The sequence below is a fragment of the Euwallacea fornicatus genome, chromosome 3, assembly GCF_040115645.1.
Source record: "Euwallacea fornicatus isolate EFF26 chromosome 3, ASM4011564v1, whole genome shotgun sequence".
In the NCBI taxonomy this organism is placed as follows: domain Eukaryota; kingdom Metazoa; phylum Arthropoda; class Insecta; order Coleoptera; family Curculionidae; genus Euwallacea; species Euwallacea fornicatus.
Genome location: NC_089543.1, coordinates 2,467,485 through 2,493,519, shown reverse-complemented (window position 1 = coordinate 2,493,519; position 26,035 = coordinate 2,467,485). Strand labels below are relative to the sequence as shown.

Sequence of the window (26,035 nt, the reverse complement as noted above, 5' to 3'; positions counted from 1 at the left end):
TATTAAAGTTGTGGTCTCATAATTAAAATTCTTCAAAGTAGAGTTAAGGAAATGCACAGATGGGAATGGTAGGTCATAAATATCCTAGTTGCATTATGGGCACTCTACAATAACGCTACTGATAAACAAATATCATAAACATATCACAAATTGCTAAATTTCATTACCAAAGCCTTTGTTGTCTCGGTAATTGAATTTTGACATAATTTAGTATCAGGAACCATTTTAATAGGTCATCAACCTGTTCACCGTTTAAAACTTTATTAAACCAAACCATTAGGGCCTACCCTCATTGTGCGGACATTATTTCAAAATGCAACGATTAAATTTCAAGCAAATCATATTACGCAGAACTATGGATTATATCTATAGATTTTATCATATAAATTTACAATTACGTATATATTTAATGAAATACCTATACGAATCTGCCATTAAATCTCCGATTATCTAACTTAAGCCTGACTAACTTTTAATAGTTTTAATAAAATTATTGATATATCTACACACAAAATAGGGTCAAGATCTGGTTAACGTATTGGGGTAAATGTGGCAACAGCTAAATAAAGCAAATATAACGAAATGAAAACAAAGAAACTGGATGAAAAATACAACTCCATACACTGCATCCAAGAAATTGAGGCCACTTAGGCCCCATAAATCCCAATTATTGCAGTTATTTTTGATAATCGAGGTTGCTTTTTGTGTTCTCAACGGGTTAAAAATATGTTCTTGGTCATTTGAGTGCAGTTGAACATACGTTAAACTCAAAATAAAAATAAATTTCATTTTTTTACGTTGGCACCAAGTCAAAGAATCAAGAATATAGGCAGCCATATGTTCGATGTTAACGTCTGGTCACTGATGCCCATTTTGGACATTCGCAAGGACGATTGCTAAGTACGTGATATTGAAAGTGAATATATGGTTTCCTATTTTTTTTTAAATCGTAACCATTTTCACGATACTAGTGATTCGTATCGATTTAAGCTGTTAATCGACCGAAATCAATGGTATTGCACTCTTAAGAATTTCTCTGGCGTAATTAATCATCTGCGTCATACTTGTCCTTGTATCAAGGTCCTTAGCCAAACACTTTAGGCCATGCAAATATAATTAAAAGGACGTTTATCAGCGAAACAATTTCGAATGTTGACATCCGTACTTCAAAGAAAAAATCTAAATTTATTTATTTCCATTTGGGCTTATGCCAGCACGGTGGTTTTTGAACTTAAAACACTATGACCAGTTATAGGTCAGTGGCACAGGTTTGTTTTTTAACGATAGCTCTTTAATCATCTCAAATGACAAAAATTACTGCTCGAAGAAGCACTTCATTTAACCACTATTTTAGCTTTTAGATATACATTTATGAAAAATCTACTTACTCAAAAAATCAATAAAACAGTAATATGACTGCATATAAATAATATTCATATTTCGGTGATCTATGTACAAAGTTTGGACTTTAGATTGCCAACATGGAATTGTAGGTACTCAAGGTCAAAACATTTAAAGAATATGCTGAACACATGAAATTACAACACTTTTGTAGAAATAGAAATAAAATCATTTGTGGAAGTTTAAGAGTAAAACAAAAAGCATATCTATAAAAATAAAGGACATTAACCTTCATTTTGGCAATACTTCAGCTAACGTTTTCTGCAAATGAAACGTGTTAATTATTTACAGATACTTGGTTTTCAGGTCAGGTGTTTTTATGGTTTAATTGAAAATTTTAGAATTACGTATATATTGACTTTGGTGATAAGTTCCATGGACACAGCTAAACATATAGAAATTAATATATTAGAAAAGAGTCAGCTGCAAATAGTCAAAAAGTAAAAACCCATTAGTAGAACAAATCTGAAATCTAGACTGCACTTGAATAATACACTATGGTAAAGTCGTTAACTTGTACTAATAAAGACTCATAACCCATCAAAAAATAGTGGACAGGATTTAAAACAAACTTGAATAAAACCACATCCTTATCATACCGTTGAAGATGTTTCAAAATTAGACTTCCAATATAAACCTGGGAGCATACCTATTTTACTTATTAAATGTTTATGCATGCTCATGCATATACAAAAATCACCAAGTTCATTTGTGTTTGCTTGCAAAATGATATTCTGGTGGAGTATGTCAATCTGTGTAACAATAATTTCAAATCAATGACATCCCACTTATTTGAACCAAAATATCAATCAAGTAGAGCCACATATAGTTTTGGGAGATCTTTTGTAAAGAAATTAATCTTAAATAAAAAAATTTACTTACTTCTTGAGTAAGTTCAAGGCTCTGAGAAACTTCACTGCTTGACGGTGTCAGTACATCAGGAAGGTCATGACTGGTAGCATCTTCAACAGGTGCTGTTAAGGAATCTCCACTACTTAATGGAGCCCCAGCTGCATTTCGTTCAATGTTCAACAAATAGGCATGTACATCTGTGTGTCTGAAGTTCCCCCGATTATACCTCCCAAGTGAATTTAAATCCGCAAACAGTTCTCTCTCATAATTCAGCAGCACTGAATCAAGGCTCTTTGGATTGACATAGTGGCTTCGGAGAATTGCTGGCGAGGAACTCCTCCATGTGGTTCCGTTGCTCAAATCAAAGTCGTTAAAGCCATTTAGAATATCATGGTCAAATACTGGGTCCTGGTTTACTCTTAGAAGACTTATAATTAGAGCAAGCTGCAAAAGCTCGTCTCTGTACACCTTTTTAATGCACAACATTTTCACTGTTTTTGTTATTGAAATTTGGAGATCACAGCACAGTTTTTATAGTTATTTTAAAGTTAAACACTGTGGTTGACGCACTAGGGAACTAATTGCCTGGTTCTTCGTTTATTAATCATCGTTTTGTAGAATATTTTATAAGGTAATTTGAAGAAATTCTATCTAAACATGCAGGGGATACCTATTCTCTGTCGTAGTAAACAAACACGAATCCGAATCAGCTGATCTTTTTAAATAGGATGACAGGTCAAAAACCGGCAAATTTTAGGTTATTTTGCTAAAAAAAAAACAGTCCTTTTAATGGAAAATATCCTTAGAGTCACTTGGAAATGAACACACAGCACAAGTAAGTAATTAGTGTTTTTATCTTACACGTTGGATCGTAACTACAAGTAAGAATATAAATAAATTCACCAAATGAAATGCTACGTACGAGTCAGACGATTTCACAGTCGCATATCGCGGTGCGCAATGCGAATACATTTACCAACCTTTGGTAGGTAGGGGGGTAAACACACGCGGTATTGTTGATTTTCTTTTGTGCGCAACGATTTCAGAAAATTTTTTTATTTTTTCCAAAAATAATATTTATTTCAAGGATGTGCATCGATCTAATTCATTGCGCATATTAACTAATATTTATAGATAATTAATTAAATGATTAAAACGCAACATTACACAACAGTACATAACAAATCCAATATGCGTGCGTCTAGATACTTACATTTTTATAACAATGAAAATATTACCTGAGGTTCTACTTTGATGAGCAACTTCATACTATAAGAAATTATATCTGAGTCAATTTTTCTTTTAACTATTCGTACCTATATAAACTTTTCTAAAAGTTCTACTTGATAATAGTAAAAGAGAATTCATTTAAAAAATTAACGAAATGTGGACGTATACGTTTATATGGTAACGTAGTATATAGTATGAGAACGTCACCACAATTGTTTTATTCACTTTCATTTAAAACAATGGTGCTTAGTTGTCCTTTGCCCTTTAAAGTATTTTAATTGCAAAATATTCCAACTGTATAATTTAATTTCTCTAAAAAAGTTAAAGACACACAAATTTTTTGAGCAGTAAGTAGCTCTAACATGCAATTTTATATATACATATAATATGAATAAATAGTGATTTGTATTTCACCACTTTTTTATAAATTGGTAACGTTTTTCCATTAAATCAAGGAGTTAACACCTCAGAGATAGTGTAAACCTATTGTGACCACTAAAAAAATTAGAATTAAGGCATGAAGGAACATATCCTTTTTGCTATATCTGTCAGTGGATCACTCTATATATCCATTTTCTTACTGACCAAGTAATCATTCCAAATCCTTAATACAACTTATGCCACACTCCCCAATTTAGGGAACTGCTACATACCACAAAACACTATAACATTCAACTTACGTCATTCACTTTTTGGCGACCTTAAAGGTCCAAGACCCGGTGCGCGATAAAGTCGACCCTTTATTTTTTTTCTAACAAACACGAAACTATCGCATCAACGTGCCAAAACCTGAGAAATGTTTGTTTCAATATTAATATTTAGAATGGTTTTTATAATGATGTCAATAGGAGTTTGGCGAATTAAAGGGGATTCTATTATGCAACACAAAATGCTCTAGAAATACAAACATACAATATTCCTATTGGTGATAAATTTGCTTATAAAAAGTAAAATATAAGAGTAGCTTATAAGGGAAGTATATTAAAATATAAATTTTATAAAACACTTATTTTCGCACCAATTCAAGTTTCGCTGTTATAAACTTAGCCACTTCGATTCAATGTTGTCCCTTTTTACAACTTTTGACCATAGGTGACAGTAAATTTTTGACAATAAATGCTGTCAACATTAATTTGAGTGAAAAAGACAACAAAACAGATTATTTTCTTTATTACAAAACTATATTTTCAAAAACTAAGTCGTTACATTGTACAAAATCGTTAAAATAGAAACTTTGGAGAAAATGAATTAATACTACCAAAACCTGATTCACTACTGTCACACTCAGAACAAAGTCATTTCTATACTTTCAGTAATTCATCTGTGAGGGAGAGACAATCGTTGCAACAAGATTAAAAATAATTTAATTCTTCAGTATCAAACCTGATAATTTTATACAGTTCAAAATGGCACTTTTTATCTTTTCGAAGCATAAAGATATAAGCAGAAAAAAAATTACGGCATTTGTGTTCGAATGTATTCATAACCTGTTTTCACTAGCGTTCGGAAATTTACGTTCTGAAGAAGATCGTCTAACGATGGATCATCGAGCAGCTCATCAAGAGGTGGTAAAATATCCACAGGGTCAAATCCAAGATATACGGAAATATCCACCAATTTAAAGAAGAGAGTTTCTCGAAGACAGTCGAGCGGATTGTCCAAGTTAGGAAAATTCCAGGTATCTCTTAATAATGCAGCTCGCCAAATCTAAACAGAATTAAAAGAATTTAATTGAAAAAATCTTAAAGAAACTATGTACCTGCAGAGCAAGTTCCGCTCTCTCATTGTCATCTTCAATAAACGAAATTACATCCAAAGCTTTTCTGAATTCCAACTCTTTAGCATCCACATAATGTGGATTAATATATAGAGACACTATCTGCCACGGAATTAATACTTTAGGTTTAGAAGCGTCAAATCCTTGTTGATGTAAAACATAGTCCGGGATTTGTTCTTGAAATTCGATTAGCTGCAATCTCTTATTTATATCTTCTATATGGTCGTCACTATCACTGGCATCTGGTCCTAAAAATTACTTGTAACATATTGACAGTTACAGACAAATAAACCTAGGCTCTTACCAGCCAGCTTGGCCAATTTGCTGAGACTATACATTGATTTCTGTGTCATCACACACTCGGTTTCATTTTCTCCTAATTGCCGTAGAACCTCAGAAGCGGATGAAAAATCTTTATCACAAATATTTTGAATCCAACTTAAAGAAGGATAGGCCGTTAAAAACCGACTAAGCCTTTCTCTGCCTTCAGGTAGGTGCTCCTCACTCTTACAATACCTATACAGAAAATATCCTAGTATTCTTATAATAAATAATTGCGTCGGCGAGTTTTACCGATTTAAGAGCTTTGCTTGTTTTCCTTCTTTCATGTACCAACTGTAAACGAACTCGGAAAATCCAGTATCTTTAAATCTCCTCATATACTCATTCAATCGTTCTTCATCATTGTTTCCCTCGCATATTGTCACAAGGATTTCATAATCTAAATACTTTTCCGCTAGCATTAATGCTTCTTCTTGGGCATTTAGTTCCACTAAAAAATTAATAATAATTGAGCTATAAACAACTCAGGTCAGTTTCCAAAAAAACTTCCGTAAATTGACATATTGAACAACAACTTATTGTTAACTTACTTAAAGGTTTGATAAGTTTATTTCTGTCAGTACAATATTGCTTAAACAAAGATTTGTATCTTGAAGGCTTAACCGTAGATAAATGCATCTTCCTTCCGTCTAAAATGATATCCGCCAACATCACAAAATCGCTTAGTAGAGTTTGCCTAACTTCCTTATCTCCTACTACCTTTAGGCCATAATTTACTGTGAGAGTATGCTATAATAAATTTGAAATATGACAACTTTAGTTTCTTCAAAGAAATCAAATCAACTAACTTGAAGCATAAGGGCATCCATGACACCTTCAGGTCCAGCCGCAACAGTCCAGGGACAATATTCTAAATTCATTTTACGCGAAATTTCATTCAAACTAAAAGTGTCATTTGACAATTTGCGATATTTAAGAACAGAATTCAGAACTGCGAGGACAATACTGTTTCCATCGTGAATAACTCTAATTATGTCCGCAGGTTCTGATGCAGAGTGAGATGAATCTTCACAGATTTTTGAAAGACATGAAAACCCTTCATGTACACGAGTAACTTCTCGGAAAAATATGTCGTGGTTCGAAAGACCGTCACCGGTTGGGGTAGCGTAAGTCTTTACAGCCCTTTCAAGTGTATCTTCATACACTGTACTGGTGGGCAGTTTTTTCATTGCTATGGACGCACCAATTTTCTCTGCTAACTCTGATAGTACGTGAATGGTCGCCATATGGTTATTCCTTATTCGTAGACCAGTTAATTTATCCCATAACCCAGACTCTTTAAGGAAATTTATATATAAATTAAACGCTTGTTGCTTGTCTTGTAACTGGCGAATAACAAGCATGGAACGAGAACTCCCGATGCCTTGTCCAGAACTTCCTTTTTGTGTCCAACGAGGATCTCCAGTAGGAATATCATCTAGAATGTCATTTCCTATCTTCACCACTGCAATATCTAAGGGACTGTCAAATGCTGGTAAAGCTGGGGCATCTGCAGGGAACAGTTTGTTAACCACGTCATAGGCCTCAGCCTAAAATTACACATTTCTGGATACAAAATCTAAAAACTCACTGAGTATTACACTCACCAGTTGACTTTTAGCATGAAATATAAAAGCAGCTTTAAGTTGACCATCAGTATCCCTATGAGCTTCAAATATTTCTATGGGATCAAGATGATACACTGACAAATTGGTGGCTGGCTGACTTTGTTCAGAAAAACTATTCTCTCTCATAGTTGAAGACGTTCCAAATCCCAACGTAGCTTCAATATCATTTCCAGTTATTGCTATAAGGCCGTGTTGTCGCGAGAAAAATATAGGCCAATTGGAACATGCACACCCACCTAATGTTGAAACGGTTTTTATTTTTAAGCCATTGAGTTCACCATAAAAACTTACTAAAAATTCGATCTGAGGGGTGAAGAAATTCGAGACGGTCTGGGTCTTCTTGGGGCTTAATGACTGTTATAGATTTATTACTATAAATATAGGCATTATTGGCACAAAGAATGAATTTATAATTTAAGACCTCTCCTGAATTATTATCTGTGTATAGACCCATCATTTTTAATAACAAAAAGTCTCTTGGTTGCATTGGTGGATTAGGAACATTTACTGCAAATGAGATCATACCATAGTACACCTAAAAAGTATAAAGGTCATAAAAATATTTTTATTCTTGATTTAAAAGGTGGCAATATGGTTATGTTAATATTATTTTAATGGCTATATACTGATAGATAGATAAAAAAGTATGGAAAACATACAAAAAACTATAGATGTAACCCTCTAAAGGAATTCAAATTATTGTTTGCTACCTACCTGAGGAGCCATATGCTGATTAACTGCAGCACACAACATTAAAACTCCTTCACGATCTGGTTGCATATCTAAAATCCATGCATCAACATCTGCAGGATCACAAAGTTCCCAATGTGAAATATGACTCCTAAAAGAGTCTTTAACTAGCCTGGATAGGTCTGCAGACCATCTCAATTGCTCTGGTACTTGATCTGTCAATGACCATTTTTGCAAGTTTAAGCCAGCTAATACATAAATACTATAATTCTGTTGAATGCCAGGTATTGCTAATAACCTTATTATTCTCTACAAAACATTAACTTTTATTAAATACTTAATGTTATGTAGGTTGGGTGAACTTACAGTTTCATTTCCATGATCACTAGACATGGGACCAAAAAAAATAGAAGATACTCTCCTGCTGATTCCCCCTAACCAACTTCCTTGACTCTTTAATGTACGGCATTGGAGTTGATGCCCATAATTTCCTTGCTTGTATTGAATTAAAACAACTGTACATGTAGTTGTGACAAGTATGCAACCAAGGCTTCCAGCATCAATAAGGCTGTCACACTCTTCACCATTAAGTTCCAAATTTTCATCCACTGAGCAATGGCCATGAGTGATGTCAGGCCAGTATCGTACCATGCCTGAGCAAATGTTAATATTTGAAGGTACTTATGAAACTAATTTGGAGATGGATACTACCTGAAGGTGACACAGCAACACATGATGGATGAGGAGACATCTTGTTTACAAAAACAGAAATCAATTCAGCACGATGAGCAAGATCACTATGAGGTAATTTTAGCTGATGACAAACAGGAAACTTGAGCTGCATGGAGGAATTGCCATTTTGAGGAGAGGGTTGAAACTGCCATATTAACAAATTTCTGCCACAAACAACCCAAGCATATCCACACTCAGCAATTCTAGCACTGATTATTATATTTCCTGTAGGAAAAGTAAGTGGGTATAAATAGTAATGATTGATTCAGAGAGGTGGTTACTATCAGTGAATGAAAAGGCTTCTTCAACTAGAACTGGTGTTGGTAAGCCACATCGCTCAACTACATTACTAGAGGATTTGAGCACAATATTTACTGAAGATGGTTTTAAGCTCTGTCGTCTGAAATTGGAGTAAAATACTTTTAAGGCATAAAAAAATTTGAGAGATAGTTACGAATCATTAAGGCCTCTAGTTAATGATATTTTACTAGGAGTGGTGGCGAGAGATGAATAGGACGAGTTGTTAAACAACACCACAGTCTTTTTATCCATTTCAATACGTTGTTTTTGGCTGAATTTGCAATTAATATACTAAGTTTAATTTTGCGCTGAAAAATAAATAAAAACCGCTAAAATAAAAAATTGAGAATTCTCACCCACAACCTCACTTTTTGTATTGATTGATAGTTTTGACAATTGTAACAGCAAATATTAGACGTTTCATAAATAGTGTTTTTATTGTTCCTTTTGTTACTCATCTTGCTCTTTTTCATTCACGTTTTGCTCTAATATGTTTTGGAGCAGATATTTTTCATATTTATTATTGGTGAACAAAATTTTGTGTATAACAAAACTAAAAGGCTGTCATATATTACTATATTATTGTTATTATTTAAAATATATTTATTTTAATATTAATTTAATTATTTAAGTATTGATATCTAACTGAGCGTAAGAAAGATAAATGGGGAGAACGAAAAACAAATACCAACTTCAGTAAAAGGCTTTTGATTTGTTCTAAAATCATTAGATAAAATTAGAAAAATACTCAGTCTTGCCTATTTTTTGCATCTTCGTAAATACCGAGCTGTATTTCATAAATATAAAAATAGCGGTCCCCGTAAAATTCAAAATTCGTTTTCGGTCGAGGGATATCGTCGATCTCTCCCACACAGTTAAACCTGAATTTATCTGTCTTTATCGGAAAGACTATTTAGTTTTAGTTATTGTTTTGCTCAGGTAGGTTACTGTATTTTGTTAAAGTGCATCGAATGTCTAAATTAAAAATCGATCAAGTTTTAAATTAGCAAAAATCAGGACAAAATGACCAGTTTCCACAAAGTAGAAGTTAACAAGACAGTATGGGAAGTTCCAGTAAGATATCAGATGTTGTCTGCAGTGGGTTCGGGAGCATACGGGCAAGTTTGGTATGTAGACCTTCATTATCATTTGATGGAAACATCCCAAGGTACAAGATCATATCATGGAATTAGGCAATTCATGGGTTTAATCACTGATTAGCTTGAATCCAGATAACTCTACCTATTACTTTGAAATAGTGCAAAAGAAATTGGTTAAGTTCCATGAACAATTGAGACAACCATTGCCACAAACTACCATGCTTACCATGATATACATATATTAGTTATAATTTTAGCTCAGCAGTGGACACACAAACCAAGCGAAAAGTAGCCATAAAAAAACTAGCCCGTCCATTTCAAACTGCTGTCCATGCCAAGCGAACTTACAGAGAACTGAAGTTACTGAAACATATGAGACATGAAAATGTTATAGGGCTCCTGGATGTTTTTTACCCCAAACATGATAATAGTCAGGTAGATATATAGCTGGAACAGAAATAGGAGTTACTAATGATCAGTCAATTTTTAGATTTATCTAGTAACACATTTAATGGGAGCAGACTTAAATAATATTGTTAGAACACAGAGACTGACTGATGATCATGTTCAGTTTTTAGTTTACCAGATTCTAAGAGGGCTCAAGTATATTCATTCAGCTGGAATTATTCATAGGGTAGGTTTAGGTATACACTTATTCATACTTTTAATGGTCAAAACAAGAGTGCGAGTTATTAACAGAATCTTTTGAGAAACAGTACTTCATTAAGAGATATCACTTTTCTCATGGAAATTAGTGTTTTGCTAATTATAAATGACAGCTGGAACTTTTATTGTGTAATTCTTCCATTAGTTAAGACAGGAATTGAAAGGAGAAGCAGGACTGTCCTTCATTTTTGACATGAGCCTGCAACTGGTTTCTTACCAAAATAGAGGGTGTCAAAGCCAGTTTCACATCAATGAAAATTCAGACGTTTCAATGGCGATTAACGCCCTTGTATTAACTGTTTTAACTCCAAAAGGTGTGAAACTGCTACATAGCATCCAGATCATTTGGGACTCAAAAGTAATGCGGCTACAGACACATTCGAGAGATGGTGAAAAATCCATCAAAGGAATGGGACTTAAATCGGCATACTGGGGGCAAACTGAGTTACTAAGGAGCTGGAACAACCTGACAGGTATGGCACAGTTCAGGAATTTCCTGACGGAACCGTTAAAGGAAAGAGACGCGGCTGTGTCTTGAGAGACAGGAGTTTGTGAAGCGTCTTCTGCGCGAATGTCCAGCAATTGCCAGAGAAAAGGTGCAGTAGAGCAGTAATAAAGCCAGAAAACTTAAACAGGGCGTCATTGAGAAAGGTGGTTAAATTTACAAGAACCTTGAACATTCTAAAAGACGACAAGTAAAATGCAACGGGCATTTTAAATTGTCTGGGTCACGTTAGAACTTGGTCACAATGAAGAATTGTTTACAGTATACAATGTATTAACTCGTATCTCTCTGTTTTCCCTTCACTCTTCATAAACAAAAAACACTTTGGTAAAACCTGAAACATAAGACTTTCTTAAATAATTTATGATATACTCTATCGGCGAATGTTTATTTCAAAAGTATTTCAATGAAACTAACTATTATTAATTACTACAATTTTCAGGACTTGAAACCCTCAAATATAGCAGTAAATGAGGACTGTGAGTTGAAAATTCTGGACTTTGGTTTAGCAAGGCCCACTGAAACTGAAATGACGGGCTATGTTGCTACTAGATGGTACAGAGCGCCAGAAATAATGCTGAATTGGATGCACTACAACCAAACTGTTGATATTTGGTCAGTAGGCTGTATAATGGCTGAATTACTAACTGGAAGAACTTTGTTTCCTGGTACTGATCGTATCCTTTTGCACTTTACAAAAAATAATTATATACATTTGATCAGAGTCACATAATCCTTAATAAAATTTAGATATTCATCAACTTAATTTAATCATGGAAATTTTGGGTACTCCCGATGATGAATTTATGAATAGAATTACTTCAGAGAGTGTAAGTTTTAATCAAAATGTATGAACTTGCGGAACAATAATTTTTTCAGGCACGAAACTACATAAAATCACTGCCTCCAATGCCCAAAAAAGATCTGTGTCAATATTTTGTTGGTGCAAACCCAAAAGCCATAGATTTACTTAGCCTTATGTTAGAAATCGATAGTGATAAACGTATCACTGCAGAACAAGCGCTGGCGCATCCATATTTGGCCGCTTATGCCGATCCAAATGACGAACCAACGTCCGAACCCTTCGACCAGAGTGAGGAAATGATTAATTATCCCGTGGAAAAATGGAGAGGTAAATCAATATAAAAAACAGTTAAAATGGCTGAATTTCAGTCTTTTCAACCGTATAGTTTTTTGGTTCAGTTGAGATAAGCAATTTTTTTTACTTGAATAAACAATGAAGGCCTCACATCTTTCTAAGTAATTGCGTGAAAATGCATCAAATTTCAGACGAACAAATAAAGCAGTTTTTTTTTCATATATTTTTTTATGAATTATGCTAGATTTTTATTATTCATACATGCCTACTCGAAAAGACGAACTTGACCTAAACTGTAAAGCGAGCTGAGGGAAGCACATTCAACACCTCAAAAATAGTCATTCTTCGTACAGATGACTTGAGAACGTTACTCTATGAAAAATAATCTTTGTTAAAGTCGTCTACGGTGTTCCTTCTGGAAGCAAATCAATCGGTTGGAATATTAAGCACTGAATTCTCAGAGCTACCTCTAAAAGTAACTTTAAGATAAAGCAAATTTTCGATTCAGCCTTCGGGTTATTAATCTTTTATGAAAACATTGCAATTTCTTATTAGATGACTAAAATTTATTTCTATTTACAGACTTAGTGTTAGAAGAAGTAAATTCATTTGTCTATGTTCCAATGCCCAATGAAGAAACGCGCGAATAACATCAACGACTTAACAAAATAGTTGTAACATTGGTTAGAGTTGTAGTATAGTCAAGCGAAATTAGAAAACAAAAGAAGTTCAATGTTAACGTAGATGGGTGCTAATAATGTCAATAATATAAATATTGAACATGTTCCTTTGAATTTTAACATTAAGTGTATGTATTGTAAATCAAGGGGTCTAGAATGGTAGGAATGTTATAATTTTCTCTAAAGCAACCTTTTACACTTTGTCATTGAAGTTGGCACAATTTTTTTTTGGGATGGGATATTTTATTCGTAGCACTACGAAACGCTCGTATTCAAAAATATAGTTCACGTGAATATAGATGTTTTTTGATTTCTCTGCGTTTATGATATTTTGTGTTATTGAAGGTTTGTTTACCTGCGAAATTACAAACTTTTTGTTACTAACATACCCTTTTTTTATTGATCATTTTGATGGGCCATGTACGTAATATTGTATGTCTAGTCAACGATATAAACGGAATCTACCGCAAATGAACATTGTGTTTCTTGAATTTTGGTTCCATAGGTACGTGTTATATGTATATATTTGCCCCATATTTTATTGTTTGGGAACACTAATGTGTAATTTAGCAACGAAAGGTTACGATTTGTACAAAACGTTTACAAACATTAAGTAAATAAAAGTAAGGTTTGATCCACAAGAAAAATTTATTATTTTTTTGCAAAAATAGATAAAAGGTGATAAAGGGACAACATGGAATGTCTCACATAAATTCGGATAGCAATAATAATACTGTGAAAATATCGATGAATTTAAGCTCCATCCAATTGTTTCGATATTCATTAGGATATTGAGTTTTTACAGGTGACTTAATAGTTAGTTAATGCATTTGAGTTCCTGTTGCCTCAATTGAATATAGTTGATTGATTTAATCAGTAAAAGAATCGTTTAACTAGCAGTCGAGCAAATATATACTTTCTTGTTCGATTTTTATTTGTACATTATTATATTTTAAGTACAATAGAAATGGTCATAATACTTACTTAAAGAGAAAAATTCACAGCTTTATTACACTAGTTATATTTGATTTTTGTTTATAAAATTGTTTATAATCTTTTCTAATCTTTTCAAGGATTATAATAAATGGAAAAATAATTTAACGTAAAATAAATACTGTTAACAAATAAGTAACTATTTATATAATAAAGACTAATCACAATGAGTTTGATGCTTCATTTCTAAATATCACTTTTTACACTTGGCTATATCATGAAGTTTTTTCCACAAATCGAATTGTTCGGCACTTTTTACCATGTGAATGCTGATCTCCTTTTGGACATTACACGGAGTAAATGTGACACGTTTGTTTAGAAACTCTGGCGCGTGCATACGTTTGATATTCAGCCCGTTAGCTACAATTCCGGTAAGAAATACATCTTCTAATTTTAGATAGGTGTGATTTAAGGCTGACTGGTAAAGCGGTTTTGCTAAATTGGCTGGAAGCAAATAGGCCGGACCTGTGGTGAAGTCTGGAAAGACTGGAGGCTTGTATTGTTGGGGTGAAATGTAATACTTAGACTTTTTGTTTCTAATAGGTTTCCATTTTCGAGCCAAACGGCCATATATGGTTCTTTGTTCTGGCTTATGTTTTGCGATAAACGCTAACAGGCGGGACACGTTGATGAACATGTCATCGTCCGTTTTAAGTACAAAAGCTGCTTTAGGACAGAAATTATCTACCCACTCCAATATAGATATAGTTTTAAGAGTAAGATTGTCATAGGTGTCAACAAACTTCCCTCTAATAATATCACCATATAATATTTGTTCCTCGTCTACTTTTCTGTTAATAGTTTCGTTGGCTATGGAACCTAACATAAATGCTATAGCTACGTCTTTCCGGCTAGCGAACGAACCCCAAGTCTTGCGAATTGCATCTCTGGCACTGTCATGGCTTGGTGCTGACGTGATAGCTATTAGCAGCTTCACACCTTTGCCTAAGTCAGCACAAACTTCGGAACTTACATCTATATGACCAGCTTCGTAAATATATTCGGCGGGCACTCCTTGAGTCAGATCTAAGTTTACTTGATGAATATTCGAGTTGTTGGAGTGATTACTAGAGTTTTGAGGTTGAGGGGGCGCCTCCGACGATGTGCTGCTGTTGTGCACACCAGGAAAGCTGATGTTACCTTGGATCATCCGCGATGATTCCGAAGTTAGGAATGATCTGGTGGGTGGTATCGTCGGCTTTAGGGTCGATGGGTTGAGGGACAATAAAAAGAAAACCAATACCAGTAAGGTGAAGGCGAATGCCAAGTGCATGAAACGCACTTGGGATAGCCATGGCACCCCCATACCTGCAAAACAAAAAATTTAATTGTATCATTAAGACAGTTTCAATGTCAGTTGCTTCCATCTCACATGCGACTAATTGGTTTTAATTGTGCAGACCCTTTAAGCTCATATGTCGTTTTCTTTTGTTAAACATTGCATATGTTTGTTGAAGCAAAGAATGACGTTGCATTTGACGCCCGAACTAATGATATCAAAGCCGGACTGATCAGTTGAGTGTCAGTCAAGTTGACATGTCAATTTCTCTTTGAGGGTACAAAAATTGGAAATGAAGCAAAAACTAGAAGTTCTTGCAAAAGAAGCTAATTCGTGGTTTAATGTCGGATCCTAATTCTTCTATCGCTAATAAATAATACTAATATGGTAATTGTGAGTAATATTTTATGATAATGGCGATCATCCTAAATTTCAGCAAATGAAATAAAATTGCTACATCCTTGAATAATAACAATGATACTGTCACGGCTATACGTTTCACAATTGCCGTATCTAATTTACTTGAGCAAAAGTATGTGTCTGTATTAATTGACTCTTGTATTGTTCGAGATTTTCTAGCAGAAATAAGTTTTAAGTAACTATTTGTGTGCAAATTGTTTTAAAGAAACGCAATTTTGTAACAATTGACGAAATTCAAGATCGGTAATTTAATATATTTAATCACAATAAGTGAAAAATCTTGCTAACACTTATCATTAGTTTTAAAGCTCTTTTAAATGTGGATGTGCATTTATCTAAGGATTTGCCGATTTAAAATGTGGGTACCGACTGGTATCGATAATTTGTATATGAGGTGTAACTTTTCGTAAAGCTTTGCTAAATCGGAAACCTTGACATTTTCTTGCAAAACAATTAAATACTTAAATGTCCACACTTATTTGGCTGTTTCTAGTATTTAGTTTGTTAATTACATGTTTTTGTATTCACAACATGCATGATACCAGTATTATTTTGGTGTGTTGTTTTTACAAGAATAAGTGTGGAGATATCGACATTAAGGAATTAACATGATTATTGCCACGAATAACTTCAATTTGTTCAACTTCAATAAACACAAGTTTATATTACCGTCGTACCTATGCGATCCGGTAGTTCGAATATCAAATTACCTCCTGCCCACGTTAATACAATTTATCACAGCATTTTCACTGTACAATCAAATCATACAATTTTCGAGGCATGCAGTACCATGTTAACTAAATTAACACACACTAGAAGACTTTTAGTAAGAAATCACTATGATGTGCGTACATAGGGGCTAGGAATTATGTGTTTCATACTCACCAATTTAAGTAGATAAAAATAAAGATATTGTTTGTATGTTTTGTATCAGCGACATGTCGTTCAAATCTGTAACAAAATATGGTTTGTTAAAAATATTTGCATTCTCTTTCATGCAGAAATAAAAGACCTGCTCAAGGTAATAAAGTTAATTGTATGAGTTGTAGCATGAAGCTAAGTTGTAAAATTGAGCGAGTGAGTAAAGGAATCTTAAAATTTAGTAACGGATATATATTAGCAGAAAATTCCTATTGTAAAAGAGCGATAGTTGTTTGATATGCTAATTTTATTGCAATGTCATAGAACTTTCATTAGGTTTACAACTCACGCTAAACTAGTTCAAAAACTAGGTACTCACATACGCGTTAGACACGACAATGCTTATATTCAAATAAACTTCCACTTATCGTTAAATAAAACTATAAACAAGCTAGCAGAAGCAAGTGATAACTGAACTAAAACAAGCTTAGTGTAACCGATTCACAATATTGAAAATATAATGAAATACTATCATGGTAGGCAATCCGCCCACAATTGAGTGAAATGTAAACTTAAAACTATCAAATTCATCACCTGGGAATACTAATGATAAATACAAAGGCAGCATGAGAAAATACATAATTCATTGAGAATGCCCATATTAACATTTATCAATAAGACCATTAAACGCAGTTTCATAGCGTTAGTGGAAGTTCCCGGAGAGCCGATAAATAATAAGGAATAAGTTGATCGGATTCGGAGAGAAGCGGTAAACATGATCTAAAAATAATTGTAGTTAATTGAAATGTGCATTTAATTGAGTGAATTTCTTCAAGTATCATTAAAAGTAATATTGTTACTTGTGTATGTTAAAAATAAGTAATTTTACGAAGAGGCGTTGTAACTTCTAGAAATGAATTAGCATTGAGTAGTTGCAGTAGTAGTTCAACGCATTGGCCAAATTAATATGCTCGATTTAAAAGATAAAAAAAATAATTTTGTTTTGTTTGTTTATATATTAAATTATGAAAGTTTATTTAAAAAATTGCCCTATAGACATCTTACCGCCTTTAATCAAAGGATCCTTTGGGCCATCGTCAGATAAGATGTATTAAATTAACTGACAACCGTTTGTCACCAACACATGATATCTATGTATGTTATTGCACAAAGTAAAAAATAGTTTTTGAGTCACCGGAGACATAAAAATTAGTTATTTTATTGCCACATTATTTTACTACGTAGTCGAGGAGCTGCTACACATCGTCCTACCTATTGCTTTATTCTTGACGTTATTAGTTCTCATTTACAAGAAAAATAGAGAAAAAGCAAGATACTACATGCCGTAACTAATAAATATTCATAAATATGTTGCGGAAAAGATATATTAATTTAAACTACTAATTAATTATTTATTAACGATAGATTGTCCCTTTAGCCGAAGCACCTTCCATGCTAATAAGCCGTTACTAACAAGGCTTATTATAGGTTTTTAGGAAGACATCATTTATAATAAATTATCTCACAAATTTAATGACTCCAAAGGTGAAATTTGAAAACGTATAATTTTGTTTATTCTTTGTTTTTTGTATCCTTCAAAGCTTTTGTTCTGTTGACCTTATTCATTGTGGTAGACCTCCATTCTTTTCAGACAACGCTATAGGTTCGCTCATCATCTTTTTAATGAGCATCTTCCATGATAGTTATTCGCAAAAGATCGTTGAAAAGGAAAGGTTTCAAACAATGGAACTCACAAACGCAAATCATTGTACCAAATATCATTGAAATGTTATGACAATTAATTTCTAAGTGTGTTAGTGGTAAAGTTTTTGTCAGTTGTGTGGAACTAATAAAAAAATAAGTACTTCCAGTAATAATCAATTTAATTTTATTACTTGCTATCTTATTGAAGAGGAAAAATCCGATGAATCAAAGTAATCAAATCAATTACTATGTTCTGTTATGGGAATGAATATACTACTTTTCACTATAGTGATTTCTAAATGTGTAAATACATGTGTGTGAACCCAGGTTGCCTTGTCAAAGTTCGTGATAAATTTGTTAAACAATAAAGCTTTAACGAATCTAATACGAAAAATAGCGCTATTAAAAAACCATTACTCAAAGCTTGTCTGCTCGAAATTTCCATAGAAGACTTCTTTCCAAACAATTGCGGGATGCAGTCACACAAAAACCAGGAAAAAACCTACTTACTGATGTAGTAAACAATCTACAACCTCTATAAATTTTCTTCAGATTTAATAAATAATTGAAAAAATCTGGCTGAAAGCCAAAGGAAGCACATACTCAAATCTCTAATTTAAAAATAAGTAATCATCTCTAAGCAAATTGATTTTCCACTGCGTGAGCAAATTGATAATCTTACGAAATTTCGTTTCATTAGTTTGTAATTAAAACGTATACAGGGGGTTATGGAAATAACTTTCGTAAATTTAACCAACGCTTAAGAACATAATTTTAAATAAAAAGTTTCTTATAATTACAATCGAAAACTTAATAGTTTTTATTAGGAAGAGTTAAAGTTGGCAACCGAAAAAATCGATCAAACGGTAAAATTTGAATAAATGTGGCAAAGCTTGTTTGACAAGTATTGACTGTTTCACGTATAGTAAAAAAACTTTAATTAATTAATAATGACGTTGCTAGAAGCAATTTAAAAGCTAATTAATAGCTAAGATTTTACTGAAATCTAACTCGACAACGCTGCTTTACCGATTGTAGGTATTTATTCTGATATTTTTTTTGTATTTCCGATAGACCCAAATTTATCAGTGCATTCATTGACCTTTAATGTAATAGTTCGTGAATTAACTTCGATATAAAATAAACAAAAGCGTATTCTCTACATGAGTATTACGATATGATTTTGATTTATGGAGAGGCTTTACAAAATTCTAAAGAGGCTAGGCGAATTTACGAAAATCATTATCCAGAAAGACAGCTTCCAGCTCGACAAACATTTGTTCAATGTGCACAAAGACTTCTGGATACAGGTAACATAATCCATGAGTACCAAGGACGAGGTCGAGCGCGAGAAGTCGGTTCAAAAACTGAAGAAAAAATTTAAAACCTTATCGAAGAGGATTTAACAAAAAGTACAAGTAGTATTGCGCGCCAAGAAGGTGTTTCCCACTGGACTGTACATAGGACGCTAAAAGAAAAATTGCTCTACCCATATCATGTACAAAGAGTTCAAGCTCTTTTACCAGCTAATTTTGTACCAAAGCAAACAATTTTGTGAACGGTTTCTTGAGCAGCAACACGAAAATCCAAATTTCTTGCTTAGTATTTCATCGACGGACGAAGTTTGTTTCACACGGAATGGAATTTGGAATTTTCATAATTGGGCGGAAGTAAATTTCCACGTAATAACCCAAAAAAAATTCCAACGTGAATGTTCAATAAATTTATGGGCTGGGATAGTGGGAAATCAGCATATGGGGCCATTTGTTTTACCTCAAAGATTAAACGGACAGCACTACTTAAATTTCTTAACCAATGATTTTGCCAAATTTTTAAGAAAATATGCCTCTTCACTAGCGTGCGATTATGTGGTATTTACATACATGATGGAGCTCCAGCACACATAAGCCGTCCAGTTGTCGAGCGCTTAAATAATATCTTTGGAAATAGATGGATAGGAAGAAATGATCCCAATCGTTGGCCTGCCAGATCTCCGGATCTTAATCCTCTGGATTTTTTCTTTTGGGGTTTTATGAAAAACTTGGTTCACGGTGCCGAAATAAGGGATGAAAATCATTTGCACACATATTCGATGCTGCCGATCATATTAGGAATATTCCAGGGATTTTTCAAAGTGTGCGGGAAAATTGGCTAAAACGACGTCAAGTTTGAATACATTAAAATGATGGACATTTTAAAGACCTAATTTAAAAACCCAATAACAATAAAGTCGTGAAGTGAATATGGTGAAAAAGTAATGGCGTGATGCTATTACATATGTACATATATAGCTAGGTACTATTAACAGTTGACAATAATAACTTAAAGGAAGTAGCTTTATCTAACTTATGAAGAATTATTTCTTTTTTTTTTTTAATTAGCCCCTTAATACTTTAAGAAAAAACATATGTAAATGCATAGCCAGCGATCAGAAAGAAAAAATTCAGGGCATAAACACATAGTTTTTGTCGCTGTTTGGTATAAAAATAAACAAACACACGATTTTAGAGGTACGACGCGACGTTGCCAATTTCCAGAAGAATAACATAATTTCTGATATGTTTTCCCGGGAAATGGCTGGATTTAGGACATCTGTTGTAAGAAACTTTTTTGTTTAAAATGCTGTTCTTTATAGTTGATTAAATTTACGAATTTTATTTCCCTAACACCTTATATAAATGCTATAAAGACTCAACCAGCGAATTTGGTCTCTTATTTATAGAACAATGCATTAAAATTATTGAAATCTTATGACTTCAATCAAATCATTTCCTTCAGCACTAAAATACAACAAATTTTAAGATCTCTGATAAGCTATTTGCACGTCCCATTTATTCTTAGAATTAATTGTTTCGTATTATACAGGCTAATTTGCTTCCTAAAGCATACACAGGATGTAGTAGTGAATACCAATAACGTATGTTGAAAGAGGAAAGGGGAGAAGTGTTTCGACTTAAATATTTTATTTCCGTTTCTTCCCTTGGTCTAAACTGCACACCGTGCGGGGTTGATCCCTTCACTGCGAATTTTCCATAGACGAAAAAACAGTGGTTATGGGCGAATATATCATAAAACATAACAAAAAAATATACAAAATCATCCATTAGATGCTTTTATCCCAACATTTATTGTTTAATAGGATGCCTTATTTTGAATTTACTATTTATAAGAATTTGTCAAAGAAATTTAGCACTGAAAAATGTCGTAGCCAATATGGATTGATGAGCCGAGAATTTGGGGCAAGCGAGCAAGTTTAAATTTTTAAAACTAATTTCGACAACTAATAGAGACAAACCCTACACAAACATGAATTTTATAACCAAAATATCTAAGGCATGGAATAGAAAACAGCACCTGCTTCGATATGCTTGGCTAAGGTTAATATTCTGACTCGTCACAACATTCACAACCCCTATTCTAACATGGCTCTGGAAAGGCTCCAAGACTCTAATACCCGAGGATAGCGAACAAGCCCCGGGGCAATTACAAAACGGAATAAACAAAAACATAAAGATCTATTTGGATTGTCAAGCAGTGCTGAAAGCGGTTGAAATTTACAAAATATTCTCGTAGAGAATAATTTGGACATGGATTATCCAAACTACGCTCAATTTTATCGGAAAAACAAAACCGACTGGTACTAGTATAGATTTTGAACTAACCTGTTTTTCTTAAACTGAACTTGTCAAAGCTCTAAATACATTTAAGAGGGAGGAAATGACCTAAATTAACCAGAATCAGAACAGGTATTTTTATTAGTACATTTTATAAGGAACTACAATAAAAATACTCAGAAGTGAGAAAGTTTTCTAAAAAAAACTAGATTTCCGCTTATCATATCTAGTAAATTTTCTTAAATTTTTTTTAGGAAACTGGAAGAAACTCAGATATGACGAAACTATTTAACAAACTTCCACTCATCTGGTGGTTTAAAATCGAAATATTAAAAGTAATTTTTTGCAATTTTCAAGAAACATTTCTGAATGAATCAACTTTAATTTTCCGATAACTCCACTTTGGAATTGAGTGAAGTAATACGTTACTTGCGGATTTTTTTTTAAGTGACATTTTTGGGTTGGCCCATAGTTGGTTTAATGACCAAAAAACCATAATCAAAAATATGTTGTAATTATTATGTTTTGTTACTATAAATAAAAGATAGTTACCAATCTATAATCTATTAAAATCTCATTAGATACGGGGTAAGCACTGAAGGCGTCTTCAGTACCAATAAAAACTCCATGTAGGTATAACTTCTCACAAGCCTCCAGAAAATAATAATTTTCTAAAAACGAATCAGTAATGACTGATCATTTTTAATAAATATTTTGGACGAACGCTAGAATTCATACTCTTCAAAGGCCGCTCAAGTATTGTGTAGTCATTAACTAATTGCTAATTTTATAACGTGGTAATTTAGCAAAGGTAAATATTTAAACACCGGTAATTAATATTATACGTTTAGTTGGAGAACTTTAATATGACCAGAATAATGCTTCTATGATACAATCAAGGACCCTCAGGTAGAATAGCACAAAAAGCTGTATGTCATCGTCAATATTTGTATTGATTGTTATGTTCATATCGACATAGATACCTTTTGTTGGGCTTACTCTTCTAGTTTAATCATGCAAAACTGAACGTACTATAAAAACAACATATTACTCTATTATTTCGATTAAAATTTTGAAATTTGAGCTTCAAAGACATGACTTCACCAACTGAATTGTTGTGGATCCCCACTAATGATTCATCATTACCACCAAGCGAGCTTGTTAAAATTTTATATATCTTAGCGCTGAGAGTAGTTCTTTTAGGCACACATATAGATGTTCTCTGCGGTTTTAACAGTTAGTCGAGACAGTTTACATAATAGTTCTGAGAAATCACATATTTTATTCGAAGGTGGTTCCAAGATTTAGACCCACAAACTCTGTACCAATTTGGTTAACGACTAATAAATTGGCATTCGTTGGCGCACAAAACTCGATTCATTTTGGGCTAGCTCTTACTCGTTTAGAAATGCCGTTTATTCAATTTCTGCATCTCATTTCCGCTAAAAGTTGTTTCAGCCAACTTAAAACTTCTGTACGACAACTTGATAAATTAAGATTTCCCAGCGGTGATTTCGGGATAATTCACATTAATTATGAAAGTATTGAAAAACTCTGGTGAGTACATATTCAATAATAATATATAATAACACAGGTTTACAGAGCTTTTTGCCTGGCTTAAGCCCTGAGTACCTCCGATGCATTTCTTCCAGACGATTTCCTGTAATAAAACCGTATGACACTAGAACGTATGATGAACATCTGGCTTATAATTAGAATCATAAGAAGTTTGTTAGACTTGAGGTAATTGATGTCATTCAACAGGATTGAACTTGAAAATATCTATGGGTTCTAAATCTGAAAGTATAAGCAGCTTTTTCATAGCAAAAAAATATTAGAGATATATATACTTAGTTGTAATGGTCTATATTAAGCATCATTTAGCCCAGTCAATGAACTTACTATAATAAATCATTCAAAGAAGCGAAGATTAAAATGAAGTATACATATAGTAGGAAAACTAATAGAATCAAGTCGAAATGAGGAAAGGAAATAGTCCAGACTTTTGACTGATAAACAAAGAGAGGATATAATGTATGCACGTTTAAATATGGGTTACTTATGTAATATATTATGTATTCCGGTAAATTATGGACCCGAAATACGCACCTGCGCAAATAAATGATAATAATAAGGAAATAATTTAAGTACATATTGTTATATGACACATATCTTTAACATCAACAAATCTATTCTTGTCCTTTGCTTTAATCTATAGGAAATGTGATTTGACGAAGAAAATAAACTTCCTATTCTGAAAAGTCGGACAAAACGAGCGTCAAAAGGATTCTGCCGTAAGGCATGGGCTTTGAACTTTATCATGGCTAAACCATTCATTTGGGACGAATTTTTTAACATTAAATGCTTTCAAGCACGAGAACTGACGGATAGATTTCCAACAAAGAGAGTCCAATCAAGTGTATCTACATCCTAGGAGTAGGAGTCATGGTCTGGTGGTATCAGCATGTGTAGTATTAATACCAAACGAACCGCTTTTCTGCAGCACAAGACGCTCACCGTGTTGTAAACATGTTCCACAATGCTACTAGCGACATGTGGCTTATAGAACTGTATGAGATTTCTACGTTTCAAGTGTGAAATTTTACCAGTATGTTAACATCAGCTTAATGAATAATGAACATAATAAAACCACCGTTTAATTCGGAAAAATCCTGTTAGGAACTCTTATGAATAAATTAATCTCAATAACCACATTCACCAATCAGTGTAATAGCGACAACTGAGACGAAACTAAGTGATAATTACGATACATTAAACTGGGTGTTTCCCAAACAAAATTCCTACAGGACAGAATCGTGTTCACATCCCAGAAATTCCCGGTTGAGCTAGAAAATAACTGACAGGCATAATAACAATATTATTAAACGTGGAAAATTTTAATTAAATCAAAAGAATTTTTAAAAATATAACACCTAACGATTTTTTTTCTGAAATTCATCGCCTGATCGTGGAAATAAAACGATTGTGGACATGTTTCTAGGAACTTTTTCCTCCTCAAATTATTATTAACGAAAGAATAAAATAATTCATTATTCCCTTAAGGTGGAAGCCAATTGAAGATCTTTAAAAAATGGTGTCATAAATTTAGGAACTGGTTCCAACCATTTACGTTTCATATTATTGAAAGCCTTGCTGTCCCAGTTGAATCCAAGGTTGAATGAAAATTTACAGATGCAATAAACGAGCCAATGTATACCAAGATTTAAGGTTTTGAAACTTGTCTCTTAACGTGTTTAATGTAAAAAATAAACTTCAACAGGATTAATTAAGTAGCTAGTTAGCCTACTGCTCAAATTTGGTAAGATTGGCAGAAATACCTACAATAGATCTTTAAGTGTATGAATTTGTTCCTATATGATGGGAAAATCCAAAAATTATTTTCTATATATTATATTTTTATTTGGGTTTCTTGCAATTAAAAAGTTTTTAAGGAGGCAAATTACAAAAAATCTACGATGCTTATTAGAGTTGTTTATAGGCGGATTTCTAAAAATGAAAATGAAAGTTTATATTTTGGAATATAGAGTAAAGGTTGATTACATTTGGTTTCAATCAACATTTTAATTAAGCAAAAAAGTAGTTTAAAATGCAGTACAGCCTCCATCTGAGATAGTCCTACACTACGTGATTAGCTCTATGTATTTAGTAACGACATGATACTGCGGACTGCTCAGCACTTCTGCATTCAAAAGGCTATTTAATGCGTAAATGAAACGTTTATTTGGCTATTTTTAGACAACTATTCTAAAGTGTATTAATAATTATATAAGAATTTAAGCAAATTTAAATTGATGGCCAGCCTTGACATCCAAAAATACGGATATATGGAACTTCCTTCAGAACGTAGTATTGACTCTACTTGAAAATCCCGCGAGAAAAATTGTATTGCGAGAATAGAATCCTTATCTACTACTGATAAGATAACTTTATAAATATGAAAAAACAAAAATTATAAAACACTCACCTACGAGTTACCGTAATTTAATCACTGTGTACATGATAAAACATACATACATAACCAAGCCATGATACGTTTCTAGTGATATTGAACTGACATGAATGACATAGTCTAAGCTAAATTGTCAAGTAAGTATCGATAAACACATCCCTAGTTACCGAATAGTGAAAGGAGCAACTCTGTTACATACACAGCTCCAACTAC

General features: G+C 33.2%; 4 protein-coding genes across 10 annotated transcripts in view; 1 reads left to right on the top strand and 3 right to left on the bottom strand.

Annotated features, from left to right (window-relative positions):
* Positions 1-3,536, bottom strand: part of cnc (cap-n-collar) — a 53,717-nt gene extending 50,181 nt beyond the window's left edge. Inside the window, exon 1 of one of the 2 annotated variants that reach the window (XM_066302763.1) lies at positions 3,492-3,536. In XM_066302763.1, the coding sequence (XP_066158860.1) occupies positions 3,492-3,521 (30 nt within the window). In that variant the 5' untranslated portion in view covers positions 3,522-3,536. Of the gene's footprint in view, positions 1-2,283; positions 3,209-3,491 lie in introns of those variants that run through there. The other variant, XM_066302761.1, reaches the window with a different exon arrangement.
* Positions 3,537-4,635: 1,099 nt separating this feature from the next.
* On the bottom strand, positions 4,636-9,371 carry Nup133 (nuclear pore complex protein Nup133). The gene is made up of 13 exons (XM_066302760.1): positions 9,086-9,371; positions 8,913-9,031; positions 8,611-8,856; positions 8,266-8,552; positions 7,924-8,208; positions 7,501-7,744; positions 7,189-7,445; positions 6,391-7,131; positions 6,133-6,331; positions 5,834-6,032; positions 5,565-5,776; positions 5,243-5,508; positions 4,636-5,190 (listed from the first exon to the last, which is right to left on the bottom strand). The coding sequence occupies exons 1-13, from the start codon at positions 9,181-9,183 to the stop codon at positions 4,939-4,941; spliced, it is 3,405 nt and encodes a 1,134-aa protein (XP_066158857.1). The 5' UTR covers positions 9,184-9,371; the 3' UTR covers positions 4,636-4,938.
* A 199-nt stretch (positions 9,372-9,570) lies between these two features.
* LOC136350748 (mitogen-activated protein kinase p38b-like) lies at positions 9,571-14,144 on the top strand. 4 transcript variants are annotated; one of them, XM_066302787.1, is made up of 8 exons: positions 9,571-9,870; positions 9,928-10,099; positions 10,289-10,466; positions 10,522-10,665; positions 11,645-11,879; positions 11,953-12,032; positions 12,082-12,334; positions 12,884-14,144. In XM_066302787.1, exons 2-8 carry the CDS (start codon positions 9,993-9,995, stop codon positions 12,949-12,951), a joined length of 1,065 nt encoding a protein of 354 aa, XP_066158884.1. In that variant the 5' UTR covers positions 9,571-9,870; positions 9,928-9,992; the 3' UTR covers positions 12,952-14,144. The 4 variants fall into 4 exon arrangements, with proteins under 4 accessions (XP_066158884.1, XP_066158883.1, XP_066158886.1 ...); XM_066302789.1 differs by having other exon boundaries at positions 9,587-9,870; positions 9,928-10,058; XM_066302786.1 differs by having other exon boundaries at positions 9,572-10,099.
* LOC136350747 (beta-1,3-galactosyltransferase 5-like) lies at positions 13,966-25,969 on the bottom strand. 3 transcript variants are annotated; one of them, XM_066302782.1, is made up of 3 exons: positions 25,838-25,969; positions 16,559-16,624; positions 13,966-15,282 (listed from the first exon to the last, which is right to left on the bottom strand). In XM_066302782.1, the coding sequence occupies exon 3, from the start codon at positions 15,278-15,280 to the stop codon at positions 14,168-14,170; it is 1,113 nt and encodes a 370-aa protein (XP_066158879.1). In that variant the 5' UTR covers positions 15,281-15,282; positions 16,559-16,624; positions 25,838-25,969; the 3' UTR covers positions 13,966-14,167. The 3 variants fall into 3 exon arrangements, with proteins under 3 accessions (XP_066158879.1, XP_066158882.1, XP_066158880.1); XM_066302785.1 differs by lacking the exon at positions 25,838-25,969 and adding an exon at positions 17,600-17,618; XM_066302783.1 differs by lacking the exon at positions 25,838-25,969 and adding an exon at positions 16,914-17,038.
* Positions 25,970-26,035: the final 66 nt, after the last annotated feature.